At 43.6% G+C, this 26,615-nt stretch overlaps 1 protein-coding gene across 3 annotated transcripts; it reads right to left on the bottom strand.

The window, feature by feature from the left end:
* Positions 1–221: 221 nt before the first annotated feature.
* OTUD3 (OTU deubiquitinase 3) lies at positions 222–25,513 on the bottom strand. Of its 3 annotated transcripts, XR_004325379.1 has the most exons (9): positions 25,169–25,512; positions 19,125–19,273; positions 16,411–16,523; positions 12,794–12,916; positions 8,127–8,258; positions 7,569–7,665; positions 6,256–6,440; positions 4,976–5,275; positions 222–4,129 (listed from the first exon to the last, which is right to left on the bottom strand). XR_004325379.1 is itself a non-coding variant. In XM_032495340.1 (8 exons), exons 1-8 carry the CDS (start codon positions 25,387–25,389, stop codon positions 5,099–5,101), a joined length of 1,191 nt encoding a protein of 396 aa, XP_032351231.1. In that variant the 5' UTR covers positions 25,390–25,513; the 3' UTR covers positions 222–5,098. The 3 variants fall into 3 exon arrangements, 2 of the variants coding, with proteins under 2 accessions (XP_032351231.1, XP_032351230.1); XM_032495340.1 differs by having other exon boundaries at positions 222–5,275; positions 6,256–6,434; positions 25,169–25,513; XM_032495339.1 differs by having other exon boundaries at positions 222–5,275.
* Between the last annotated feature and the right edge of the window lie 1,102 nt (positions 25,514–26,615).

Genomic DNA, 26,615 nt, shown 5'->3' with positions numbered 1-26,615 from the left:
AGCCACAATCGTAACAATGGCCCTGCCAGGGGGTGTGGTGGCCGGACTCACCTGAACGGAAGCTACAATCAGCTGTTTAAGCTCAGAAAGATCCCAAACGGCTACATAACCAGAAGAACATACACATCTTCCACGTGAACATCTCCAAAAAGGTCACTTCCCCACGTGCTCTCTGACACGTGCACTCAAACGGTGGTCAGACAGTGACAGGAACAACTTGAAGCTTTGTCTTTAAACTAGAATTTATTGGTATACAAAATGCCATTTTGTAGATAAAGTGGCACATCTTTGCAGCTTCTATTGCACCAAGTATTGGAGATTAAAAACACAAAAAAGAAACATTTGGTTCTGAAAACACTGCAAATAGCCAAGTACAGTACTTCAGTAAATAAAAAACAAAATGGTTCAGAGTAACACAATCTGAGGAAAGAAACAACCTAGGGGAAATGAACTGCGGACATCAGACAACGGTCACGTTTCTCCACAGACAGTCGAGTTCCATAGACGAGGCAAGACTTGCCAAGTCTACGGATCATGACCCCAGGGAGGTCTTAAGTATTATCTCCAGACTGCAGCGAGAACATGTATAGTGCAACTAGAGAATAGAGAAGGCGGCTGAGCCCGTGGAGGCCCCTGCGTTCCCCTCAGACCCAAGCGCCCCCCTTCACTGAGGTGGTCAACACCCCCCAGCACTCCGACATCAGCAAGAGGAACACGCAGCTTGAAGTCTGACTCCTGGCTCCTTCCTTCTTCTCACTGAGCGCAGCGCTGGTGGAGGATGCTGGGAGGGTAGCCAGGGCGGCCGAGGGCCCTTCTCCCCAAGGAAGATGAACATGAGAGGAGCCCACGCCAGCATTCCTCAAGCTTTAGTCGAGCAGATCAAACCACAGGCAGAGGTCTGTGACTGAACTCAAACGGCTGTCACAGACAGCTGGCGACAGTGACCTGGTGGATGCTGACATACAGAAGAAGAAGGGCAGACCACCGAGGTTTCATCCATGGTCCTTACCTTCCATGACCACCAGCGCGGTGAGCAGAAGTAGTTCTGGATCACGGGTAGGCCCTGCTTAAAACAAAGTCACCAAGGGGAGTTCATGCTTTTACAGAAATTACTCTTTACTGGTACCAGCCCCTTCTCAAGTAACTTTGCAAGGATGCTAAACATTTAAATCGAGCTACAAACTAGTTCCAACTAGAACAGCGAGGCTCTAGAAAGTAATCCCTCAGAAGAAATGGTGAAGAGCCTGAGGTTTTTACAGGGAACGTGACCTTGGACAGAAGGGAGACAGGCAGCCCACGCAGCCCCACTCCTCCCCGGGGCCCAGCTCTGTGGCACACATTCTGAGTTCCGCACAGCACGCACTTCGTGACTGGTGCTCAGTATCTCCCCTTCAAATCAACGATCCATTTCCCCTGCTGATATGTGATGCCAGAAGGTTTGCTATAATTTAAACATGCCATCGAGATCAGCAACTTAACGACATCAGTGGAAAAATACAATTTGCTTTACAGTCAGAAAAACACACCTCGTAAAAAGTGCCATTATTAAATCTCCTCAGAACAGCCGTTGGAAGGCCCCAGAGTTTGAGCAACACCTGTTCTGAAAGCTGAGATGAATAAAAGTGAATCGTGAAAATGTCAAAACAAAAAAACTGCATTGGACTCTGAGTCTAAAAGGTTTGCTATAGATAGACAAGAGCCTTGAGGTAAAAAGGTGAAGAGCTACGCATCTACCCAAAATGGGAGTCAGAGAGGGCCACAGATGTGACGCAGAAACCAGGAAGATCCAGTCGCCCACCCTCGCAGACCCTTCTGGTCGGCGTGAGTGTCAGCTCTGACAGGGAGTCCAAGTTTCCTTCAACCGACTGCACATTCGAGTTGAACATTTCACAGAGGTAAACTGACAGCACTCTATGTGGACCCAGTAAAACCCAGGCAGTCTAGAGAGTTTCTCAGAATGAGAGAAATTGCACATTGACAGCAGGGACTGACTGTGAGCACAGTTCAATGCCAAGTCCATCTGGTCGCTAGCTCTCCCCCGCTAGCGCGGCCCTCCTCCCACCCAGGACCATATCATTTCCCATCGTCCAAGCTCCCCAGGGAAGCAGGGCAGGGTGCTAGACAGAGCCGCCACAAAGGCCCCCTCGAAGCCCAGCTCTAGCTGCCCCACGAGGGAGACCCCACTTCACAAGCCCTCGGAATCAAAATGGGTTTAGAAGTGTTTTCAAAGCTTATGAAAGCAACTATAGACAACTGCAACTAACATGATTCTTTTTTCTGCCACAATTCTTCAACCACACTTTGCTCCTGAAAACATGTTTTCTATTATTGAAAAATTAAATATACATATACAGTCCCTCTCTCTAATATCTCCTGGTGGCAATTATATTAATTTAGAAGTCATGGCTCTATGCTGTTTTAATACTCTCTAGCACAAAGCTGTTGCCACTAAAATTGTATTTCTTATTTTGACCTTTAAAAAAATCTTTTTTTATCCATAAAACCTTTATATACAGTTTATAAGACTAGTAAGCAGCTATGGACCACTGCCCCATCCCCTTTCTCCTGATCAAAGCCACCGAGACAATCCCACGTAACAGACCTCTAACAGCCACGGAAGTGAAGAGAGACTCACTCCCTGACACGGTGTGCATGTGAGTGACTGTACCAGGGACCGCCGCTGACAACGGCCACCCCAGGACTACACACGCGGGGCCTCCATTTCGGCTGTCGAGAAAGTCAGCCTCAAGGGCCTGCCCGGGCAGGGAAGTGCCCACGCACCTCACACCCGGGTGAGGCTGAGGCGGCGAGGTCTGAATTCGTGCCTTTAGCTAGAAGGCATCACTAACACTGGATACATGTACCCCATTCCTAACAGTTAACATACTAAACACAGACAATTACAACTGGAAAACTATGCCATGGTAATAAAAGAAAACTACTGAAGCCATTTGATTAGTTTCTAAAACCACTATTATTTTACCCCAGAAATGTGGGAAGCCTAGCATCAGAATTAGGTAATTTATAAATAAATGTGCCCAATATTCTTTAATGACTTTTTAGCAACTTCTAAAACCCAACAGGGTCCAAGGCCACCTTCATTTAACCAAGTCAATAAAGCAGCTCTACTACTTCGGGTAATGGGTCTCCCTTCAGCCGTTTCTGACGCTGAATTCTGCTGAATGTCTGCTACACAATCTTGATCTTTCTGGGAGCACCCAGTCTCCGGTACTCTCACAGGACAAAGCAGGCGAGAAAGAGTGTTCCCTCAGAAATGCTCGGCCACGGTCAGAATGTGCCCAGAGCGGAAAGTCACGAGACAGCAGATCCTAAAGCACTGGCTCTCACTCCCTAGGAGACAGTAAGGCAACAGAGACCTACCCTTCACTTGTCTGGACTAGAGGCTCTCACTCAGGACTTCACAGTGTGCAAAGAAAAACCGCCGTGCACTTTCTAAATCTGCTAAATATTACAATGTCCTGTTCCAGGATGTCCTGAGAACAATTCCAAGAGACCACTGATGCTGCAACCACAAAAAGTCACCAAACAAAAAATTAAAACACATCATTAAAACCGAAGAAAGCAAATCACCTGATGAAGACAACCCAATGGCTCCAAGGTCAGCCTACACTGACATGTGTATACATGTCAAAACCCTTTTATAATTTTCCTTTTGTCTCGGAACTCTTAAAATTTTGAAATTTGAGATGGGGGAGGTAACTAATAATTTACCTTTTGAGTCAGCATATGTTATTTCTCCCAATATTAGGTCCCCAAAAGGCAAAGACTGTCCAAGACTGGCCACTGCATACCTTACAGTTCTAAAGCTCACACCCACCTAATTCAGTACGAGGAGTGACATCTCTCCACCGCCCGGGTCCACCTATCTCAGCACTGTGGAGTCATTCAAAGGCCTCAGCCAAAGTACGTTCTCTGGCCTGCTGGTGTGACCTAAGTCACTGACAGCTTCCGGAGGGTGCTAGAGAGCTTTTCAACATCAAAATCCCAAACAGGGCTTAAATAAAAAGAGGTAAGTGCAGCATTTCATGGGATTTCATTTTCACGATACTAAGAAAATTGAGTAACAGGTCAAGTTACCTTTTATTTCTCTGAAGGCATCTTTCTAAATCTAGAATGGTAGGGAAGAAAAGACAGTTACTTAACATGGGAACATGAAAAGCCTCAGACATTCTTCCAGACACTCTCCCCCTATAAAAACTCTTCCTGAGCACAAACTCAGGACTCTCCTGATTCCTCCCTTTACAACTATGGACTCCGTTTTCCATACTATCAGAAGCCCAGAACTGCCATCAGAAGCCGTAACATGCCGTCTTCTCGTTGTCAAGAAACAAGTACCCAAAACTCAGCAACACTATCAACTTTCCAGCAAAGTCCAGGCCTAAGTAACAGTCAGGCCCATTTATCATATGGCCTGAGAGCAAACGAACTAACAGCACCTGCATCCCATCTGAAATAACATCAGAATCCAGAAGAAAAATGCGGTAACTTAACTTCCACCCCGACTACAGGCCACAACCTGTGTATCATATTACTTTGGGAAAACACTTCCTGAATTATTTTCTCATTAACTTGGATTAGAAGAAAATTAATTCTGAACAGGTACCTGAGTTGGAGATCGCTTATAGACTATCCTGCATATTAATATCTGTTTGAGAATGAAAGCAAAACAAAGGAAACTTGTTATTCTCAATTCCTAGCAATTAATCTAAACTAGTTCATGACCAGTTACAGCAAAACTCACCCTAAGTGTTCAGGAAAGATCCCAGGGTTACTGAACTCTGATTTTTAGGGCAAAAAAGACCACACTTACAAAGTTTTTCTTGACCTAACTATCCAGCCCTAAAACTCGATACTTTAATTACAGAACATGAATGGCTTCACTGCACTTTCATTAAATAAAACACAGCACTAACAAAACTTCGAACAAAAAAGAGGCAGCTTGAAGGACACTAACTCGGTGTGGGAGCGGCCGTGTGGATACTGTGGGATGAGTTCCGTTTTGGAAAAGGACAGCCTCGCTGGAAAGCCGGTCCACTCCACTCTCCCCTCGCCCCTCCCATCTCCCGGGAGGCCTGAGTCAGATGCTGAGAGCTGCGAAGGTCTTCACCAAGGTGACCTGAGCGCTCGCATCCGCTTCGCTCCTGCTGCCGTCCCCGTGGCTGCCCCTGCCCTCCAGGGCTTTGTGCCGATGCCGCTCCTCCTGCCGCTTCTTCTTCTCTAGCCGCTGCTGCTCGCGCCGCTGCCTGTTTGTGACCTGAAAGAGAAGACTGCCGGCTGAGTCGCCGGCCCGGCACCCGCTGCACCAGCTCCAGGGGGACGCGGGCCCGACAGATGCAAGGGGCACAGGCAGCCTTTCAACAAGAACAGGGAATAGCCACCTACTAGACCAAAAATGATTTACTTTCCTTACTGCTCAAATTCACACTTAAATGGCAAACAAAATCAGTTCCACTCCCCTCATAAACTAATTCAAAATGACCTAAAGAAACATGAACCCCAGTCCAGCAGGAGACAACACTCAAACATGCACAGGACGCCTTTCTGGACATAATTCAACGTCCCAGGCCATCCTAAAGAAATCCTCAGAAGCTTATTGCATCATAGCCTCTGTGGCTTTTTACACGATGTTGCATTTTTGAGCTCAGAATTTCTTGGTGAAAGTCTTTAAAATAAGTTCCAAATTCAGTAAAATAAATGGTGCCACATATGATTTGTTAAGAGTGGAGGCAGAGAGGGAGCTGTACAACCCTTCTGGGAAGCATTTGACAATTTACCAAAAGGCCTTAAAAAAGATTCAAATATCCATGCCCTTTAACCCATTAATTCCTCTTCTGGGACTCTAGACAAACAAAGAATGCAAAATACAAAGTTTATACACAAAGGTGTTCACCGAAAATGATGGCATTTATACAAAATGGGGTTTTTGTCACATGGATTCGCATGGAAAGCAGCCACGCACACAGTAAGGTGAGGCTGGAAAAGGGGCCCATCCACGTGGACAGAGCAGGAGTTGAGGGTGTGCTTCCTTCCAGTCATCACTGCAGACTCCAAACAGGACACGCAAGGTCTTCGCTCTGCTTCACAGTATACCCTCATGCACGCCCCATATTTCCTACAATAACCACTTTTATAAATCACAAGAAAACTGCACACTAAACTGCATTCCAGGTTCCCTCCACTGCCCCCGACTTACAGCAGCCCCACCACTCGCCCTGGCAACCCCATCTTTCCTACCTTTGGGAGCTGGTTTTTATTTGCTTTGTTTTCTTCAGTAGGGCTGGCCCGTGCCTTATTGTTTTCAGTCCTGCCTTCATTTAAGCCCTGATTCCCAAAGATTCTGGTGCCACTGCCATCCTCCTCCCATAAAGGGCCACACTGCTTCAGGACTCGGCCACTGGACTCAAGGTTCTCCTCTGCATCTTCCAAAGAAAAGTATTTTATTAAAATCGAAAACCTAAGATAGTTACACAATGCAATTACTGTTAAATGACTCCAAAACTACCTGGGTCCCTAGATCACTGCCATTTGAAGAGCAAGTTTCCTTAAGACATAATTCTAATATCAAGCCGATACAGTGGTGAACATAGGGGAAAAAAACAATTGGTAAAATTTGGAAGATAAACTTTTTAAAAACCTGTTGACCAGTCTTATCATCAGCTTCCCACCAGAAGAGTGTTTTATTAGATTAACCATTTTTTAACATGAATTTTTATGGGGAAATCTTTCACTTGTACCCAAAAACTAGAAAGGAAACTGGCTCTAAAGCTGTGCTGTTCAATAGAGTGGCTACTAGCCACATGTGGCCAAATTAAAATCAAATGAAGTTAAATAAAATTCTACATTTAGCTCCTCAGTCTCAGCCACATGTCAAGTACATATCATACGGGACAGCACAGATACTGGACAGCAAACATTTAAGAGGAAAATAAAATACCCCATCAGAAAACTACAATGCCAGGAACAGGGCCTGGCACATAATGCCTGGCAAGAAGTACTGAAACCATTTAAAATAAGTAACTTGAGAAAACAGATGTTAACATCTTTTTTTCCCTCCTCTGAATCACAGAATTAAATTCAGTTCAAGCAAAAAAATTCCGAATTATCACCAGTTGATAGATGCTAGTAATCTAAATATTTCCATGAGAAAAATAATTTTTCTCTCCATTCCTTGTCAGTTATCCATTTTGTATTATAATGAGATGTAATTTCTAAAAGGACAAAGCCTTCCCTGACACTTTCCATTTTTCCAAAGTTGGGCTAGGAGGCCCTTTCATGCGCTCGCCTAGCATCCTGTACCCCCTCCATTACATATTACACTAATTTACTTATGACTCTCCACCACGCCCTGCCCCCCCCCAGACTATCCCCTCCCTAATGCAGGGCTAGCACCTGGTAAAATCGCCTGCACATACAAAGTACTCAGTAAACAACTGCTGAAAGAATAGGTGACAACATAATTGCTACCTGTCACTTGATTAAAAATAAATATTTGGAAAGTCACCAACACATCCATTTTGAGAGCTTATCCATATTAACCATGGACTTACTATTTCTTCTCCCCTGGTTCATCTGGAGCATGGCAATTATCGCAGATTCAATGTTGTAATTTTCAGCTTCCAGGTTCTGGACTATCAAATTAAAATCCTACGCAAGAAACAAAGGACCACGTCAAGACTCTGCGTATACTTCTCTACCTATCGCGGCTTCAGCAATTTGCTATAAACAAAAGGATGCGATAGTGAGAATTGAGGTAAGGTTTCAAGACCTTCCATTTAGAAAATGTCTTAATTTTCAGTAAAACTGGTCATCTGAAATAACCATTTAATAAAATTAATTCTTATAAAACTGCACTAGTCAGAAAAAAAGAATAAATTCACATACTTCCTCAGGATTTTGAACGGTACTGGGTAAAGTCTGGCAAACGAGAGAGAAATGAATAAACTGCTCTCATTAAGTCATATCACATGACCTAATCAAACTCTAAAGATCCTGGACCTATCTTGGCCCATGGGGTGCTGGCACGCTAAGAGTGCTGGCACAAAGCTAGCAGGTAAACGAGGCAGAGCAAGTTTGTGAACCACTGTTGCTGCGTGACAGACACTAACTGAACACCCAGTTGCATTGCCGACTTTCTGGACGGCGTCTTCTACTTCATCTTTCAGGTCGTCCTCAAAGTCGACTCCCTTTGTCTTGATCTTCTCTCTTTTATTTGATTCATCTTGATGAAGCATCTGAAACTAAAGGATGCAGAGGAAGAATCACAGAACTCTAGCAAACTCTGTTCAGAATCTTCAACATAGGGAGACACTCTAAGCTCAAAAACATTCAAATACATGGGAAAAGGTTCCAGGAACAATCTTAAAGGAATGGCAACCACCAGGCTAAATTTCATCCAGACACTGAGATTACAGGCCACAGCTGAAGTATTAAGAAGAAGGGCCCACGACATGGGATAGACTCTTCAGTGAAAACGGCATTAGAGCACTGACAGTTTCTAGATACCGACATTGTGGCAATGACTGCTGACTCGGACAGCACACGTCTGTCTCAGCAGGTCTCCAGGGCTGTGAGCTTAGGAACAGAATCAGTCCTTGGCACTGGCACCCGACGGGCTTTTTCAGCGGACAGCGTGTCTTGAATAAACACGGTATACCACTGTCATCTGGCTCCCTAGATCCTGTTTGATCATCAGCAAGCTCAGTGTGCTGACAATCTTGTCCCAACCAGATTATCGCAGTGAGCATGACTCATCCAACCTCCCGTGCTTCCACACCCAAGGGGATCTGCCAATCCAAATTCTAAAAACGTGAAGAGCAGCTCACTTGGTATCCACAGGCCTTTACAACCTAAGCCCATTTCAGAACAGCCAAAACCATCCCTCTGTGGCTCCCAACCACTTCCTCCCTCTGCTTCCTATTGATGCAGGGAGATGGGAAATGAGCAAGGACTTTTCTACTTTTTGTATGTAAAACTGTAAGTGGAATCCAGCAATGTGCGGTATATGCCTTAGAATGTTAATATAAAGCAACCTGTTCTAAAATTTTACCCTAACAATTTGGCTATGTGTATCAAGAGTCTTTGAAATTCATCCAAAGGAAAGAATGTCAAGGGTAGAAACGATGTATGTAAAAGTGCTCATGCCAGTGCCACTAACAGTGGTGAATAACTGGAAACACCTAGAGGTTTCACAGCGTGGCTATGGTTAAATAACTGTGGTAAATCCACAGAACAATGCTTCGTTCCCACTGAAGTAAGGAGCACAGCAAGGATTTTCACAGCCACCATTATCATTTAGCAATGTCTTGGAGGTAACAGCAATGCAATTGCCACCCCCCCAAAATTAGAAGTATAACACTGAAAAGGAAGAAGAAAAGTTTGCCTATTTGCAGATAATAGAATTCTATACCTTAAAAAAAGAGAGGATCGACAAAAAAACTACTCCAAGCAAAAAGAGCTCTGGCAAATCATGTGTTTATAGAAGAATCAAGTGTCCAAAATACGTAACTTTCAGAACTCAACAACCAAATCAAAAATATCCCAATTAAACACACAAAAAGGACTTGAATAGACTCTCCAAAGATACACAAATGGCCAATAAGCAAATGAAAGATGCTGAACATCATTAAACTTTAGGGAATGAACATCAAAACCACAAGACGCCACTTCACATCTAGGAGGCTGGCCATCATTTTAAGTAGAAAGAAAGAAAAACAACAGGTGTTGGTGAGGATGTGGAGAAAGTGGACCCCGCATACACTGCTGGTGGGAACGTAAAACGGTGCAGCTACACACTGTGGAAAACACTGTGGCACGTTCTCAGAAAGTTAAAGATAGAATTACCATACGACCCAGCAATTCTACTTCTAGGTATATAGTTGATGGGTTTTGGAAGGTCCACTTACAAAATTTTTTTCATTTGTAAATACTACAGTACCACACAATTCACGACTGGCTGACTCCGAGGATGTGGAACTGCAGATATGGACACAGATATGGAGGAACCTCGGATACAGAGGGCCAACTGTAAGTTATACTTAGATTTTCAACTGTGCCGGGTCGGTGCCCCTGACCCTCGCGTTGCTCATGGGTCAACTGTATCTCCAAAAGGTTGAAAACAGGTACTTAAATAAATACTATACACACATATTCACAGCAGCACTATTCACAATAGCCAAAAAGTGGAAACAACCCAAATGCTCATCAAGAGATGAAAAGAATACACAAAAGTAGTGGTAGAGCAACACAATGGAGTATTTTCAACCTTGAAAGTGAACGAAGTATTGAGACATGCTATGACATGGATGAACCTTGAAAACATCACACTAACGAAAGGCAGTCACAAAAAGCCACACAGTTGTGGGACTCCACTTAAAAGAAACATCCAGAATAAGTGAAACCATAGAGACAGAAAGTAGGCTGGTGGTGGAAGGGGTAGAAAAGGAATGGGGAATGACTGCTTGATGGGAAGCAGGTTTCCTCCTGGGGTGCTGCAAGTGTTCCGGAACAGCGTGGTGGGTATACTCAGAGCCACTGAATTGTACACTTTAAAATGGTTATTTCATGTTATGTGAATTTTACCTCAATTAAAAACAAAGAGAATTCTGGAGAATAGCTGGGTATGTACATAAGTAACATTTTCTCAGCAACTTTCATACATACAAATATAAAGGGAAAAAAGATCCTTTCCTTACAACAGGAACAGAAAACACAAAACACCTAAAAATAAACTCAGAAAAAAATGAGAAAAGATCTATATGAAGAAAATGCTCCTACAGACCAAAAAAGTCAATTTAACAAATAAAAAGCTTATCAGGTTCTTGGCTAGGAATATTCAACATCATAAAGATATCAATTTCTGCCTGTTAATCTATTAATTTAATGAGATCCCAATAAAAACAAAAATCAACAGGACTTCTCTTTAACTGGACAAACTTGTTCTAACATTCATATATAAAACAAAAAAAAGCAAGAGTATACAGGAAATTATAAAAAAAGAAAAGTAATGATGAGTGAAAAACTACTAGATTTTAAAATATACTCTTTAATTAAAATGATGAACACACTAACATATGAACAGAGAAATCAGCGGAACACAATCAATGTCTAGAAATAGACCCAACTGCATATGAAAATTTACTATATGAAAAAAGCAGCACTTTAAATCAGTGGGGAAAAATTTATAATTAATAAATAGTTTGGGCACAACTAGGTAACCACAAGGAAAGACATAAAGTTGGATCCATACCCTCACACATTTATGTGACTATAAATCCCAAATAGAGACAAGATCTAATTCTCTTTTTAAAAATGAAACTATAGAAGTACTAAAATAAACTATGGGAGAATTCTTTTTTAACCTCAGAGTGGGAAACAGCTTCCTAATTATGACCCAAAACTCAGAAGACACATAAGAAAATCTGATAAACTTAACCACATAAAAATCTAAAATTCCTTCATAGCAAAGACCATATGGAAAAGAATAAAAAGACAATGACAGACTGTGAAAAAAATTCGCAACTTATACCACAGATAGAGGCTAATTTCCCTACTATATAAAGATCTCCTAAAAATCGTTAAGAAAACTGAACAGGAAAAAAAAATGGACAAAGAAAATGCATACAGTTCACACACAAAAATACAAAAAGGTTTTAGACACAGAAGATGCATAAACTAACTAATAAGAGAAATATAAATTAAAACTATGTTAAGAAAACAACTTTTCCCCTAATAGAGACAAAGATTTAAAAACTTGATAACACGCTGTGCTGGCAAAGGTACAGGAAGAGACACACACCGCAAGTGGGAGTGTAGACTGGGAAACCTCTACAGAGAGCGAGGTGGCAATCCCTACCACAATTACCATGCACGCATCCTCTGATGTGTAAGAAGAAACTTCCAGGAATTTATTCCACAAATACACTCACATATGCGTGAAAAGATATGCATATACGTACTGCATGTTATTTACAAAAGCAAAGTGGCAAAGCCATCTAAAAGTCCCTCAAAGGGACTATTCAAACACACTATGATGCATCCATACAACAGAATACTATGCACATTTAAAAAGATTAAGGAAGTTCTGTGCTGCTATGAATTAAACTCCAAGATATGTTCTACTGAAAAATCACGGTGCAGAGCAGTATGTAGAGGATGCCACCCCTGTGCACAGGGAGAATGTAATCCAGCAAAAGTGGAACACATGCACATACCCATACATCTGCTTGGTATGTAAAATATCTCTAGGTAATTTTACAATATATTAGCAACACTGGTTGCATCCAGGAAAGTAAAACAAAGGTGAGAGAGTGACTTTCACATTTTTTTAAATTATGAAAATGTCTAATAATGTAAGAAAAGGCTTATGAAATCATGCTAATTGAAAAAAAAGCAGGAAACAAAGTTACATAAGTATCAAAACAATAACAAAAATTACTGATTTTATGTATTTTTTATTTTCTTCTTTACCTTCTCTATAGTTCCCAAATTTTAGATATGAAGCATGGATTAATTTTAAAACAAAAGTAATCTAAAATATTTTTATAAATTATACTCATGTAATCATAAGCCTCCGCTGTTAGGCAAAGCCAAAGAATGACAAACAATTTTAACTGTTGCTCTCAGCTAACAGTTAAAAAAAAAAAAAATCAAGCCTACAGATTCAAGAGAGGCAACTTCCTATAAAAACATCACTGGTTTTTAGCTCCAGGGCACTCGGCTCTCAACCTGGTTCCTGCGGGGCTGAGAATAGAGAAGAAAATGGAGATTCACTCACATCAGTCTGGAGGTGCGCAGGTGCTTCCGAGTTGTCGTTGATCCTCCGGACGCTGTCATAGTGCTCGCCACACCGGTACGCGATGTGCAACTCCCGCACGTTGCTCTTCTCTGTACCGCGGATCTGCGGGCAGAGGAAGGGAAGATGCCAGCCAGGATCTGCACACTGTCACTTTCGGAAGGGAGCCGCCACCTGGAACGCCCAGGAAGCCCAGCCAACGGGCTCTATACAGGACAGACTAGGAAGATAACTGGGTTATGTCCTAAGCAATTTCTGAATTACCTTTCTCCCACTCATGCACATATGCTTCAACGCGCTTTAATCTGCAACTATATGGAAATAAATCCACATGAAAATACAGATTCAAAAACCAGGGGAAGATTTACAATGAACTTAAATAAGCTGAAGTTTCAGGAGTGTCAGTATCTCTCAGCCCCTCAAATGCACAGGCCCTTCCAAGAGGGAAGGCCAGAGGCAGACGTAGGTTTGTTGGGCTTGAAGTTCAAACAATTTGGGACCCTCTTTGAGAAAAAGAATATAAAATTAAAAATACAAAATTGCTAGAAGCTCTCCCAAGCCCTTGAAAGGGGGCCATAAAAAAGAGGAACCTAACACATGCTTCCCTGGCTTCACAGTAAATTCACCCCTGTCCTTAAAACAAAAATAGCATGCTTCATCAACCACATATTGAGAATCATTAACAAACTCAAAATCTCCCACGTGTATCAATTTCAAAACAAAATTATATACAGTCAAACAGTACCACTGCACCGCACAAGCCTAGAGGTGCTACTCACAAGCTGTTCTGTGTGAATGGTCCCCCTGGAGCACAGCCCAACAAGAACAGTGCTCCCTGCAGTTGTGCAATACAGATGCCCTAAGTAAGGTGGAACCTGCGTATACCCCCCAAAACCACCACCTCCACAGAAACTCCAAGGTAATTCTTAATCGGTCCTTCAGAAAGCCCAGTAACTGTCTCTTTGTTAAAACCCCCAAATAGCAGCACCTCCTTCTCGTTTTTGCTGAAAGTCATAGGCAGGAAGGTACTATTATTAAACAATAACTGCGGTCTAAAAACACAGCAAAACCATGGAGCAAACAGGAACCACAGAGGCCTAGAAGTCAGAACGGAGGGAGCTTTCTCCAGGGAGAATGCTAGGTGTCAAGGTGCAGAGGGTTCTGACACATGCACAACAGAGGGACCCATTCACCTCCCAGGAGGACTCCAGGGAAAGGAACCTCTCAATGACATGATCGCTAGCACACTTACGTACGTAAATAACAATGACACTCTGCGCACATCATGAGTAGGAAAAGCAACTTGAGGAACAGTCACCAAATTGTTAAGCGTGAAGTTCACGACGAGGGAGATGACAGAGGACTTTCGCTTTCTCTGCTACACACATCTATATTGTTTACAGAAGCAAATGTTCCATTCGTAACTAGAAAAGTGTAGGTTGTGAATATAAACCTACTCACTATTAATGCAAGCACTCTTACCCATGACAGCAGCAACCAATCCAGTTTCAATTCTCAAACTAAGATGCTTCACTGGGGTGGAGGGAGATGAGGGAAACCTAGTGAATAGTGCCAGTTTACAGGAAACACATTCATCAGTGTTTAGCAATCCATGAAAGAGGACACGATAGAAATACATGTATCTGAAAAAAAAATTCTAACTATGTAGAATTATCTTCCACAACTACCTAGATAATTAAGAAACTTTAAGAAAGTTATCAATGGAAGAAAAGGCGAGCTACAATTACTAAATTGGCATTGAGTACATTCCTTCAAGGATAGGATCATTATGCTGTATATTCAAATGATTTTGATGACTTACGCTAATTTTGATGACTTCTGCTAAGCAGTAAAGATTTAAAGACAAAAACTGGGACAACAAAGGAGGTAACCAGTATTCTCGACTCAAAGACATCCTTAGACAGAGACAGCCTCACTAAAAACATGATAGCTCTCCCTGGTGTCAGTACCAGGCCCCAAAGAACAACACACACAGATACCGTTCCCATACTGCTCGCTGTGTCCCTGTCAGGTAAAAGTCCTCACCAACCATGCAGTATCTAACCTATTTTGCTGTCGTGTAATTTTGTTAAAAGGACATTATGCCAGACATAAAAAGCTATATACTTCCATTTATATGACATTCTGGAAAGGCAAAGCTGTAAGAGACAAGTCAGATTAGTGGCTGGGGATGATGGGGAGGGGACTAGTGACTGCAGAGGAGAACGAGGGAAGTTTTTGGGATAGGGGAAATATTCTATATGTTGATAATATTGGTATTTACGTGGCTATGTCAAAACACATAGAACTGTACATCAGAGAAGGGTGAATTTTGCTTTACGTAAATCGTATCTCGATAAAGTTGACTTTATTTTTAATGAGCAAAGGCTAGGAACAATCAATTTACAAAGGAATATAAATGCAAGTGGTAGGTACAGGAGAATGACGAGAAAAAGGCCACTGTTGCCTTTATAATAATATAATACATAGGGATAGGTAAGTGAGTGTGTACATACATACAGATGTATCTGTGTGTCTAAACGTGCTTAAAACACGTGACTTCACCAGACATCTTTTCCCAGTGAAGTGAGAATATTTTTACAGCTAACAGTGTGTGGGAATAACAAGGATACATACTAAAAAGTTAACAGTAATTACCTCTGGGGAGTGCGGCTCTGGGTAATTTTATTTGCCTTTATGCGCTTTTTGGAATTTCCAAACTGTTCTATAATCATTATGTTCTACTTTCAATTAGAAGAAAAGTTAGAAACAGGGAAGTGGGGGAGGGGGAGGGGGGAGGACTGGCAGCAAGCACACGAGCAGTCTTTAGAAGCTGGGCCACAACGTGAAAAGCACCCGGAGGACTGAGGAAGAGTAGCGGGTGGTAGTCTGCGCACATTTTCACCTGCCCTTTGACCTTCCATCCTCCACAATGTTTGGTTTGATGCATTATTTGGGAGATTAGGTTAATTTAGAATACCAGAGGCAAAGGGGTGGGGGTGGGGGTGAGGAGGGGGAGGGAAGGCTTAGGCGGCCCAACAGCACAAACTGAACGTCTGTTGTAGAATCTTATTTGTTACAGAAAAGCCACTGGAACCGCTCTGTACAGCTGGACAGAGCACAGAAACAAAGCTTGACAGCTTAGGCCATGAAGTAAGTTTTGTTGTTCAGAACATACTTTTTAGCAATGGTTAGTCCAGTGAATTTAGTCTTTGTTTCCCTCCATCTAAAAACTAAAAACATACCCATGACACAGGTAAATGTCAAACTAGAATTTGTATGCAAATCCTTTAAAGTCTCATTTAGATATTTTTGCAAAATTATCTGAATTATTTCCCCATTAGGCCCTCTGTCTCAAATTACCCAATTAACTGACTGCTGAATAATATTTCTGGCATTTTAAAGGTTTTTGAATTATACTCCAGACCCCATTTGTAATGTAGGGCTTATTTAATTCCAAGCCACCACAAGCCTCCTGTCTTTGGTTAGGCTCACAGTTACCCTGCATAGTTCAGTAGTCAAGCCCCATCACCTTAGGACAGCCCCACAGCTAATTCCTAAATAAGAGCTTAACATAAATTCCTGCATAGGTGACCTACCTGCCACAAAGGGGCATTAAGTTGATGAATCACCACATTCAACTGATGATTTCTTGCAAAGGCTACAATAGCATCATTGCCAGCAAATGTTCCAGGCTTTGCCAAACTGGCCACTGCATGAAAATAGAGGAGTGAAAAAAAAAAGTCTTTATAATGGAAAAATCCAAATAGTAACACGCTTTGATATCTATTTAGCTCCAAACAATGAGAAACAAGGGTATATACCTGAAAAAGTCCATTAGCTTTGTCAGAGTCTAGGAATATAAGCTGGTTGAACCATACGTAGACTGCTACTCGGAAGGGCACCAATCACTCAAAAGAAAGGATTCATTTATTTATTCCTTCAATAAATAATTTCTGAATGTTTCAGAAATGCCTAACTCTCTGAAAGACACTGGAAATGTAACAATTACCACAGTAATCACTATAGTTTGCATTAATGAATGCTTATTACGTGCCCAGCACTGCTTCACTCACTTCTCATAGATTCAGATTTTATAATTTCTTCTGATAAATCACTTTTAACTCTCAAAACAACTCTCTGAAAGAGGTATTATCATGCACACCACCTTATCAATGAGGAAACTGAGGCAGAGGGTACTTTGTAACAGTGCCCAAGGTCACGAGTCAGTACACAGCAGAGCTGAGTTGATCCCAGGCAGCCTGACTCTAAGACCTTGGCTCCTGGCCACTCCGTTATACAGCCTGTCAGTCTGCCCTCAAGAGTTTACAACCAGTGGGGGGACAAACAACAAGAAAACAGACACTGCTGATATGTAAGTGCTTTCAGAAAGAAATGTGTAGTGAAGAATTCGGCCTTACCCAAAGAGAGGTCTGGCCTTTACCCCTGGCTCCTGGGATATAACCTCTAAACTCTTGGGATTTCCCAAGTGACAGGGGTGTCTTTGTTATCCATAGTGGGCCCCTCAGCACATCTGACAGTTTATACTAAGTTTATGCATGAGGCAACTCATGGTGGACCTCTCTGGCCATGAGATATCAGAAAGACCTGGGGGACTGGGGAGCTGGAGACTGAGTTCAACCACTTAGGCAGTCATTCAGTATCACTCACCTAATGAAGCCCTCATAAAAATTCTGGACACTGAAGTTTGGGTGAGGTTGCCTGGCTGAGAATCCTCTTTGTGCACTGTGTAACCTTCCCAGACTCTACATTTTGGCTAATTTTCATCTGTATCCTTTCCTTGTAATACACTGTAACTGTGAGTATTAACAGCCGTCAGTGAGTTCTCTGAGTCCTTCTAGCACATTATCAAACCTGAGAATGATTCTGGGAAACCACGAACTGGCAGCTGGTGTCCCCAAACCTTGTAGCTTGGCTAACTCTAGCAGGGGAACGTAAGCCAGTCTGATCAGTGAGGAGAGGGAGATAAGGTGTACTAGGTAAGTTTCTCACCTGAGACAACTACGCTGATTCCCAGAGGGCAGGTAGGAGACAGACAGAAGAATGGATGATGTTTCAAGCAGAGGTGAGAAAGAGAACAGGATGAGCCTGTGGACTCCACAGTATCGGCAGGAACTTAGAATGCTGAGATGGCAAGCTTGGGGAGCAAGAAAATATATTGGGAAATGACAAGAAAAGAGGGTAGGGAAATAAAATCATAGATCTTAAAGGGCTAGAGTTTGGACTTTACAGGCGCTAGGCAGGGGAACACCTACTAGATATACATTTAGATCACTACTCTGGCTGCAATTTGGAAAATAAACAGAAGGGACCAGGAGGCAATGAGACCAGCCCAAAGAGTACTGAAGAAATCCAGGCAAATGGCCATAGAGGCCTGATCTGATGAGGTACTAGAAACGAGAAAAAAAGTATTGCAGTAGAAGTGATAAGACTTACTGAATGACTGAGTATGAGGAGGAACGCATGAAGAACATTCAGGTTTCTGATCTGGGTATCTGCATAGTTAGGGAAAAGATGGTGCTGATTCTACAAAGCCACAGTCTAAAGGAAAGGAATCATCCTGAAAGATACAGCCAGACTCAAGGGTAACGAGGTCCTGAGGAGTTAAGTGAGCCATTCGTTCATTCAGTTAACAAAAATGAGTGCCTACCATGTGCCCAGCCATCGCCACGCTGGGGAACAGAACCCCTGCCCTCAAGTGTCTCATGGTGTGACACGGCAGACAGACATTAAGGACACATAATGGTAAGGGTGATAAATGCAGGAAGCTTAGTCTTCAACCAGCACACAAGTAGCACGAGCAGACTTCCAGGTTTCTCTTCATTTCTGCTGTCAGAGCCACTTCTCACTTCTTAAATACAAACTCTTCCGCAGCACCAACCAACCATCAGGCCGGCACAGTGACATTTCATGGAAACACCTTCCCACTGTACGTCTAAGGTCCTGCCATACCCCCAGATCTACCACATGATCTACACTGAAGATATTCAAAGTTTCAAGTCTCAAACTAAAAACTCACTTCACCTAAAATGTTTTAACTGGATCAATGACACAACTCATTTTACATAGCACTAAACCACAAAATGGGTACCATATACCCACATTTAATATGTAAACTGCTGACCTGTCTAGCATGCTGCCTATTACAGAGCAGGTAAATAAATATCTGTTGAATAAATGAACGTTATAATTGATGTAATCCAATCCCTGGCTGGGAAGGTGGGGGATGCTGATGGATTTAATTACCCAATGCATTACTCCTGGAGGATCCGGTGTCCCACGATGAACCTACCATGTTTCTCAAAAGGAACGTCATCTTCTACAAAGGGTTCAAAATCTTCCCGCTGCTTTATCATGTAGTCCACTGTCTCCTGTCGGTGCTTGAGATGATTTCTTGAGTGTCCCTCCAATTGATCACCAAGAGCTCTGAATAGGCAATTGCTATTGAAACAGAAACACTGGTCAAGGCCTTTTAGAAATGAACTTGGTTCATCTAAAATAGTGATGCTTCTTGCTAGGCCACCCATGGAAAGCTTTCACCCAGAGACAAGACAAAGCCTCGACTGTGGACAGCCCAGGATTCTTCCCAGATACTAGGGGGAGAGCACCAGGGCAGATGTTCAACCACATTACTTTCTTGAGAGGCAGCAAACAAGGATTCTATTCCCCACTCGCCAGCTGGCTGACTCAGGAGCGCTACTGGACTTCTCTGGGTCTCAGTTGCTTCAACAGATGAAGCTGGTGATAACTGTCCACCTCAGACAGGGTCCAGACACTACTGGCCATTTCACGCCTGGGGGCCGTAGCTCCCAGACCCCCTTCCAAAGTGATAAATTGTATCTACTGCCTCTCTTCTGAGACCCTTTTCACTCCAGCTGCCCAGCTAACCAGTCATTCACCTGACAAAGAGCACCCAAAAGACAGCAATCTGTCGAGCTCCCAACAGAAATAACTGAACTTAACATCCTGTTTGAGTCCTAAGAGCACAGTGGAGAAAGGCACGGAAGGAGAGCACTTGGACAACAGGCAGGTGCAAGGTGCCCCGCGCAAGCATCCTCTCCCTGCGTGGCTCCTCACCTCTCACCTGAGGAGCCACAGTGCTGTTGTCATTCTTGCCAAATAAACTCTTTGCAAGTTTGCTTCTTGTTTTGTTCTGTTTCAAAAATTAAAATGCTGGTAATAAATTTTAAGTGTTATCTTTACTTTCAAACCCCTTAAAGGCTTCTAAAATTCCGAACTATATCACAAATACAGGGCCCAGAAACACAGAGACTGAAACAAGACAAGCGCAATCTGGTAACCTCAAAACCAAGGAAACAGCCATTTTGAAGCCAAACAATAGCCCACTTTTGCACCAAACTGTTTACTCTTCTAAATGAAAATCTATGATATTCTAATTCCAAAATTCAAACTCATCACTTCTGGAAAGACTTCGGATACTTAAATGTGTAGATGATGGAGGATTTTCAGTTTTCAACTTAGAAAAGTGAGTTTTCAATAGAAAATTATAGAGAGGCAGGAATCTCTTCAAAACGTATAAGGATTTATACCTTTTTTTGCAGAAGGGAGAAGAGAACTTAAAGACAACTGATTCTATAAACTAGAATCCAAGAAACTCTGTTATCAATCTGGGGCAAGATTCTAGAAGAGTTTGGAACATAATAGTTCTATACACTAGAATGGGATGTCTGTTGCTAAATATCTAACAATAGCAGCCTTTTTTCCAACCACAAGGGTAAAAAGAAGTAAGCTAATGGAGAAAATGTTCTCAATTTTAAGTGTTTCTCTCAAACTTTTCTTAAACCTTTAACATCTGCCACCACTAGTCTATTCTTGAATCCAGTTTAAAAGAAGGTATGATTTAGCACAAAGTTGCATTTTTAGTTATCTTATATTTGATATATCAAAATGCTGTTCTACGGAAAGTAACATGCTTTCAGTAATGGGCAAATGTTCTCCATGTAAGCCAAAAAAGTAGGTATAAAACTGTGTACACTGTATGAGCTCAATCGTGTTCATCTGCATACTATATACATAGACGGAGAAACATACACAAATGTATGCAAAGAAAAAGCACTGAAACCCCCATCACTTAGCCAGGGACTGTTCTAAATACTTTTTATGTATTAACTGTGTTTAATCCATGTGGCCATGTGATATCAGAAAGACCTGGGGGACTGGGGAGCTGGAGACTGAGTTCAACCACTTAGGCAGTCATTCAGTATCACTCACATAATGAAGCCCTCATAAAAATTCTGGACACTGAAGTTTGGGTGAGGTTGCCTGGCTGACAACCCTCTTTGTGCACTGTGTAATCTTCCCAGACTCTACCTTTTGGCTAATTTTGATCTGTATCCTTTCCTTGTAATACACTGTAACTGTGAGTATTAACAGCCTTCAGTGAGTTCTCTGAGTCCTTCTAGCAAATTATCAAACCTGAGAGTGATTCTGGGAAACCACAAACTGCAGCTGGTGTCAGAAGTCAGGGAAGTCTCGTGTAAAACTGTGTCCCCAAACCTTGCGGCTTGGCTAACTCCAATGCGGTTCCCGTTTTATCTCTATTAGACAGCACTGGTCTACATCACGGACTCTCAAAGTATGATTCGTGACTTGCAAGATCACCATCACCTGAGAACTTGCTCAAAATGAAAATTCTGAGGCCACACCCCATGCCTACTGAGTCAGACACCCTGGGGTTGGGACCCAGCAATCTAGTCCCTCCAAGTGTCTAATTAGTCCTCCCGGAGATTCTGCTGTATGCCGAGACTCCAGGCTCTAAATCAGCAGTTCTCACTTGCGGCTGCACATCAGAATCACACGTGGACATTTTTTAAAAAGATCAATAAGCAGGCCCCACTGCCTGAGATTCTGGTGTGGCTGATCTGGGGGGGCGCCCAGGCACTTTATTTTTCCAAAGTTTCCCATGTGATTCAAGGTTGAAAACCACTGAGCGAGACACAAAAAATGAGGCTGCTGTACAGGGATGCAGGTACCAGTGGACAATTAGACAAGATGACGTGTGAATGCCTTTCCATCACTAAGATTCTACAATTATAAAAATAAGATAAAAATTTAAAAATAAAACTGTTTGAGACAAAAATACATGGCTAAAATTAGTGATTCTTTAATGTCTTAATTTTAGAACACTACTAATTAGTAATGTAATTTGAGGCTACATTTAGTAAGATACAAATGGATATAGTTCAGAGAGATGTTAATATTGTACTGCCTAATCCAATTCGAGATTCTTTTCACGACACAGCCAGTCATGTTTTTAAGGACAATTTATCAAGGTTAAAATATTTCTTTCTTGTTTTGAAGTTGAATCCAATTTATGTGGGTCTACCCTCCAGACAACACAACAAATATGAAGGCGATGATGCATTACAAAGACCCATAAGTAACTCCCTGATTAATCTATGCTACACTGTTTCAACTCATGCAAAGGTTACATTAGAGAACACTTGCTCATTTATTCCCAAGCACCCAAAGGTTCCAGGATGCTACAAGTATCATATACTACCAGCAATGGATACCTATAGTGAGGTGCTCTCTCCGGCTACACAATATTGTGATCAGAAAAGAATGGAAAGATGGAAGAGTGGAGATGGTCAACTTTTCTTTTTATTGCCACAATTTTATATTTCACCAAGAGTAGTCAATAAGCTACTAACAAAGAATCTGTTGATACCTACTAACCCATAACATACACAGGAAACGCCATCCACTGCACAGTGATAAAACCTGTCTCCCCATATCCGAAAGAGCAACAACGCTAAAGAGGGCTGAACAGTCCACCTCATGGCACCCATGGGAAGAGTTTGTAAACAGGAAGGGATTAGCTTCACAGAGCCTACAAAGGTGGAAATATCATTATCATTTATTTTGGACAGGGACCTCAGAAGTGAGAGACATGAGCATTGTAGTCACGGTGGCCTCTGGCCTCTGGCCCCCTGCACTCCTGTCGCCCTGAACAACTTGCAGGTCTCTCAAAAATAATGTGCTCCTGTGCCTTTACATTCATTACTCTTCAGCCTGGAATGTTCTCTTGGCATATTTTTGTTGTTCGTTCATGACCCAGTCTGAGTGTGACCTCCTCTGAGAGGCACCTGGCATGGTGTAGGTTTCAGTGAACATCTGCTGGATGAATGAGGTTCCCCTGACCATTTCAGGGAGTGTTGGCCACTTCCTTCTCAATAGTACAGCTATAATCAGTCACTGTTAAGAATATATCAACCTGAATTTTAATTATTTATAGCATCCATTCTTAAAGTGTGGCCCAGTTTGGGGGGGGGGGGGGCGGTCTCTGAGACCCTCTCAGGTAATCCACGAGTCCAAAACTAAGATGTTACTCATTTCTTTCCCTCTCATTCTCTCACAAGGGTACAGTGGAGTTTTCCAGAGGCCACCTGATATGTATGATGTTATCACTCTGAAAGCTAATGGAATGTGTGTTTGTGTATTACATCTTTAATTTTTGTTTTACTTCCTAATATAGTAAACATTGATAACTAGAACCCACATAAACAAAAGCTCTTTGTAGTCCTCGGTAACTTTTAGGAGTGTAAACGGGAGCTAACACCAAAATGTTTGAGATCTGCCATCAAGCTTCTTTCTTACTAGGCCATGAACTCCTTAAGTACCTAAGTCTCCAACGTATTCCCAGCATGTTGCTCAACCAATGTTCGCTGAATTAACCAAAGAAGAATGCTCTCTTTGGGGGCAGGAGAGTAGAGGCAGTACTCCCAAAGTTTCCCACAACATCATGAAAACCCCCTCAGGATTTTACAACTCCCCATGCTGCCATTCCTGCTCATAAGCAACCTTCTGTTGAGCACTTTTAGTTTCCTGGACACGCCGACAGTGGGAATATCACACCCGGTTTAGCAGACACAAGCAATCCAATCATTTGCAAGGAACTGCCAGCCTCACGCCAATCTCACAGAACTCAACTGGTATTTTGGCTTATATAGCAACGTCTTGTGCTTGTGAGTATGATTAGGATAAGTAAGTCCCTGAATATTTAATAAACTATATTTGACAAAAATCAAGCTACTAGGCTAAAAGCAAGACCCAGCAAAGTAAGCTTTTAACTGTAGCAATCCCACTCAGAAAATGCCCCTTTGAGAGGCCCTGCTGAGAGTCTTGCTGGCCTCCCTCTATGATATTTTTATCATTCATTCAACAAAAAATGCACTGAATGCCTTCTGTGTGCCAGGCACTGTGCCGGGTGATGGTAAATAAATTGCTATAAATCCAATTTGCCTGAAGCACTGCACATATATAGGAAAGGTGGGAAAGGTAAATAAAGTCAGTTCAGAAACAGTCTTGACTAATAAGCTTCAATGTCATCATGTGAAATCCAGAAAACATTTTCTTCCCCTCTTCTACCATTAATACCTAAGGCAATTTTGTACAGTCTTTAGCTTCATCTTTTTCTTCCCTCTGCCCTATCTGATCCCCCAAATGAAGGGAGGAACAACAATGGCAAGGCTGTTATTAATACTGTCTCTTTTAGAGGGACAAACCCTGGCAATCAGACTCCCTTTTACCTACCCCTGCAGTGGGATGCTAACTGATCTCCTCCCCTCTCCCCTACCCTTTTCCTTCTTTCCTCCATGCTCCTGGATCCATACCCCCTTTCCCGAGGCCATTTTTCCTTCCCTTCACCCATTCTCTCCCTCCCACCCCACTCTCTCCCATCCCGTGTTCCCTAAAAGAGCTGGATCTAGATTCCAGACTAAGCCCCAAGCAAGCTTGGGTAAGCGCCGTTGCTTAGAGGAGAAATTGAAGCCCATGGAAGTAAGAATTAGAGAAGCTGCCTTCAGCTCAGCAAACAACAGGCCCTCACAGACCCAATTTCCCAAGTGTACAAGGAGTCCAATATCCAACAGAAAGGACTCAAAGGCGGCCAAGCGTTATACCAAGTGGGGCTTATGCCTCTATTTGAGCGTCCTTGTGACAGCTCTGCGTGCCGTCCTGCTCTTCCACTGAGCGGCTCCATCCCACTCCTTCAGGTCTCAGCTTAAATGTCACCTTTCAGGGGGTCTTCCTGGGCACCGATCTAAGGGAGACCTGCTCCACTATTCTCTCTGAGGACCCTTTCATAGTTTGCTTGGGGCCTTTGCCACGATTAGAGGAACTGGGGGTTACTCAAGCGTCTCGAGGGGAGGACCTGGCCGCCTCGCTCGCCGCCGGACCTCCTGCAATGGGAAGCGGCTGGCTCGCGGCTGGCGCTCAGGACCACCCGATGAAGGGGTGGACGAGAACCGGCGACGATCGCCGTGCCCGGCGCGTCCCCCGGCGCCGCCCCCCGCGCTCCCGGGCCCGCCTCACCCGTCCCCCGGCACCTCCCGCAGCTTCAGCCCCAGAGCCTGCAGCTGGTTGGCGAAGCTGACGAACTCCTCCTCGCAGCCGCCGCCGCCGCCGGACTCCGGCCGGTTCCGCCGCTCCTTGGCCAGGGCCCGGCGCGCCGCCCGCTCGTCCCGCTTGCGCTCGGCCTCGGCTTTCCGGCTGCCGCTGCCCGGCCGGCTCTTCGCCGCCTGCTTCCGGGACATGGCCTTGGCCCCGCGGCCCGCAGCGGCAGGAGGGAAAGCCGCAGGACCGCCGGGCGGCGAGAAGGAAGAGCGGCGCGGGAGCCCGAGCCCGGCGACGGCGAGGCGGCCACCGCGCCTGCGCCTGCGCCGAGCTCCCCTGTCACGTGACGGAACCCCGCCCCCTCCGCCAGGCTCGGCTGACAGGCGCCATAAAGGGTGCACCTGGCAGAGCTAGAGGGGCACCGATCTTTGATCCACTCCGCCCCCTAGCGGTGGGTGGTACTCCAAGTGAGGGGCTGGTGCGACAGAGAGAACAAAGCAGGGTAAGGTCAAAGAGAGCCCTAGTTCCAAAGCCCATACACTTTATTTACTCCTCCCCTTCTCTACCTCTCTACCTTCCCTCCTAACTCAGGGAGAGGTAGTCCTTGCCCAAAACCACTGGTTCCTCTGGTAATCTTGATTCAACCTGGTCTAAGCGTTCTCCTGGGTCCCAGGACTAATATTTTTAAAATGGGGACAGTCCCAGGCAAACCGGGGTAGTTGGTAACCCTAATCCACATCCACCTACCCTGGAAACTAACTCCGTCAGTAATCCCCTCTCACCTGCCGTAAACCCCTCTTTCTCTTCCCACAAGGATGCCACTGTCTCCTCCACCTCTTGCTCCTCAAACCAGTCTCTTTCACCATTTATGGGGATGTTGCTAACATTTCTGCCCTTAATAATCTTATTTTCTCACCCTATCTCCAAGTTCCCCTTTGGGAACAGCCTCCATGATAGCCACGACCAACCTCCCCTTCGTGATCCACCACTCCTTTCCCGGATCCGCCACTATTTCGGGACAAGCCCAGTGGACCCTAAGTAACAACTCCCGCCTTCTGTAAAACCCACCAATCAGGATTTACCCTTCGGCATACCTCGTCTGCATAGCAACTTCCGCCTCCAGAGACCTGAGTGAAAGCTACTGGCGGGAAAGTTCATCCCCGGCCCTCTCTCTTTCAGACACACCCCTTTCACTTTCTGTATACCCACCAATCAAAACTTACCTCTCAGTATCCCTCATTTGCGTAAGGACCCACCAATCAGCTCCTACCCATGGGGATAAATATCAAGCCTGCAACATAAAAGCAAGCTTCAGTCTATCTGGGGACTCATTCTGCAGGTTTCCAAAATGGTGAGCTGTCTCCCTCTCTCTCTGACTCTGACGCTCCACTTCCTCAATTTCAACTAGTGTGTGTATTTATCTTCA

This window comes from Camelus ferus, chromosome 13 (genome assembly GCF_009834535.1).
Source record: "Camelus ferus isolate YT-003-E chromosome 13, BCGSAC_Cfer_1.0, whole genome shotgun sequence".
In the NCBI taxonomy this organism is placed as follows: domain Eukaryota; kingdom Metazoa; phylum Chordata; class Mammalia; order Artiodactyla; family Camelidae; genus Camelus; species Camelus ferus.
This window is presented reverse-complemented; position numbering and strand designations above follow the sequence as displayed.

Coding starts and splice junctions, on each gene's coding strand:
- OTUD3 (XM_032495339.1), bottom strand. CDS start 25,389: ATGTCCCGGAAGCAGGCGGCGAAGAGCCGGCCGGGCAGCGGCAGCCGG. Junction 19,274..25,168: donor CGGGAGGTGCCGGGGGACGG/GTGAGGCGGGCC, acceptor CTGTTTCAATAG/CAATTGCCTATTCAGAGCTC. Junction 16,524..19,124: donor CGTTCCTTTTGAGAAACATG/GTAGGTTCATCG, acceptor ATTTTCATGCAG/TGGCCAGTTTGGCAAAGCCT.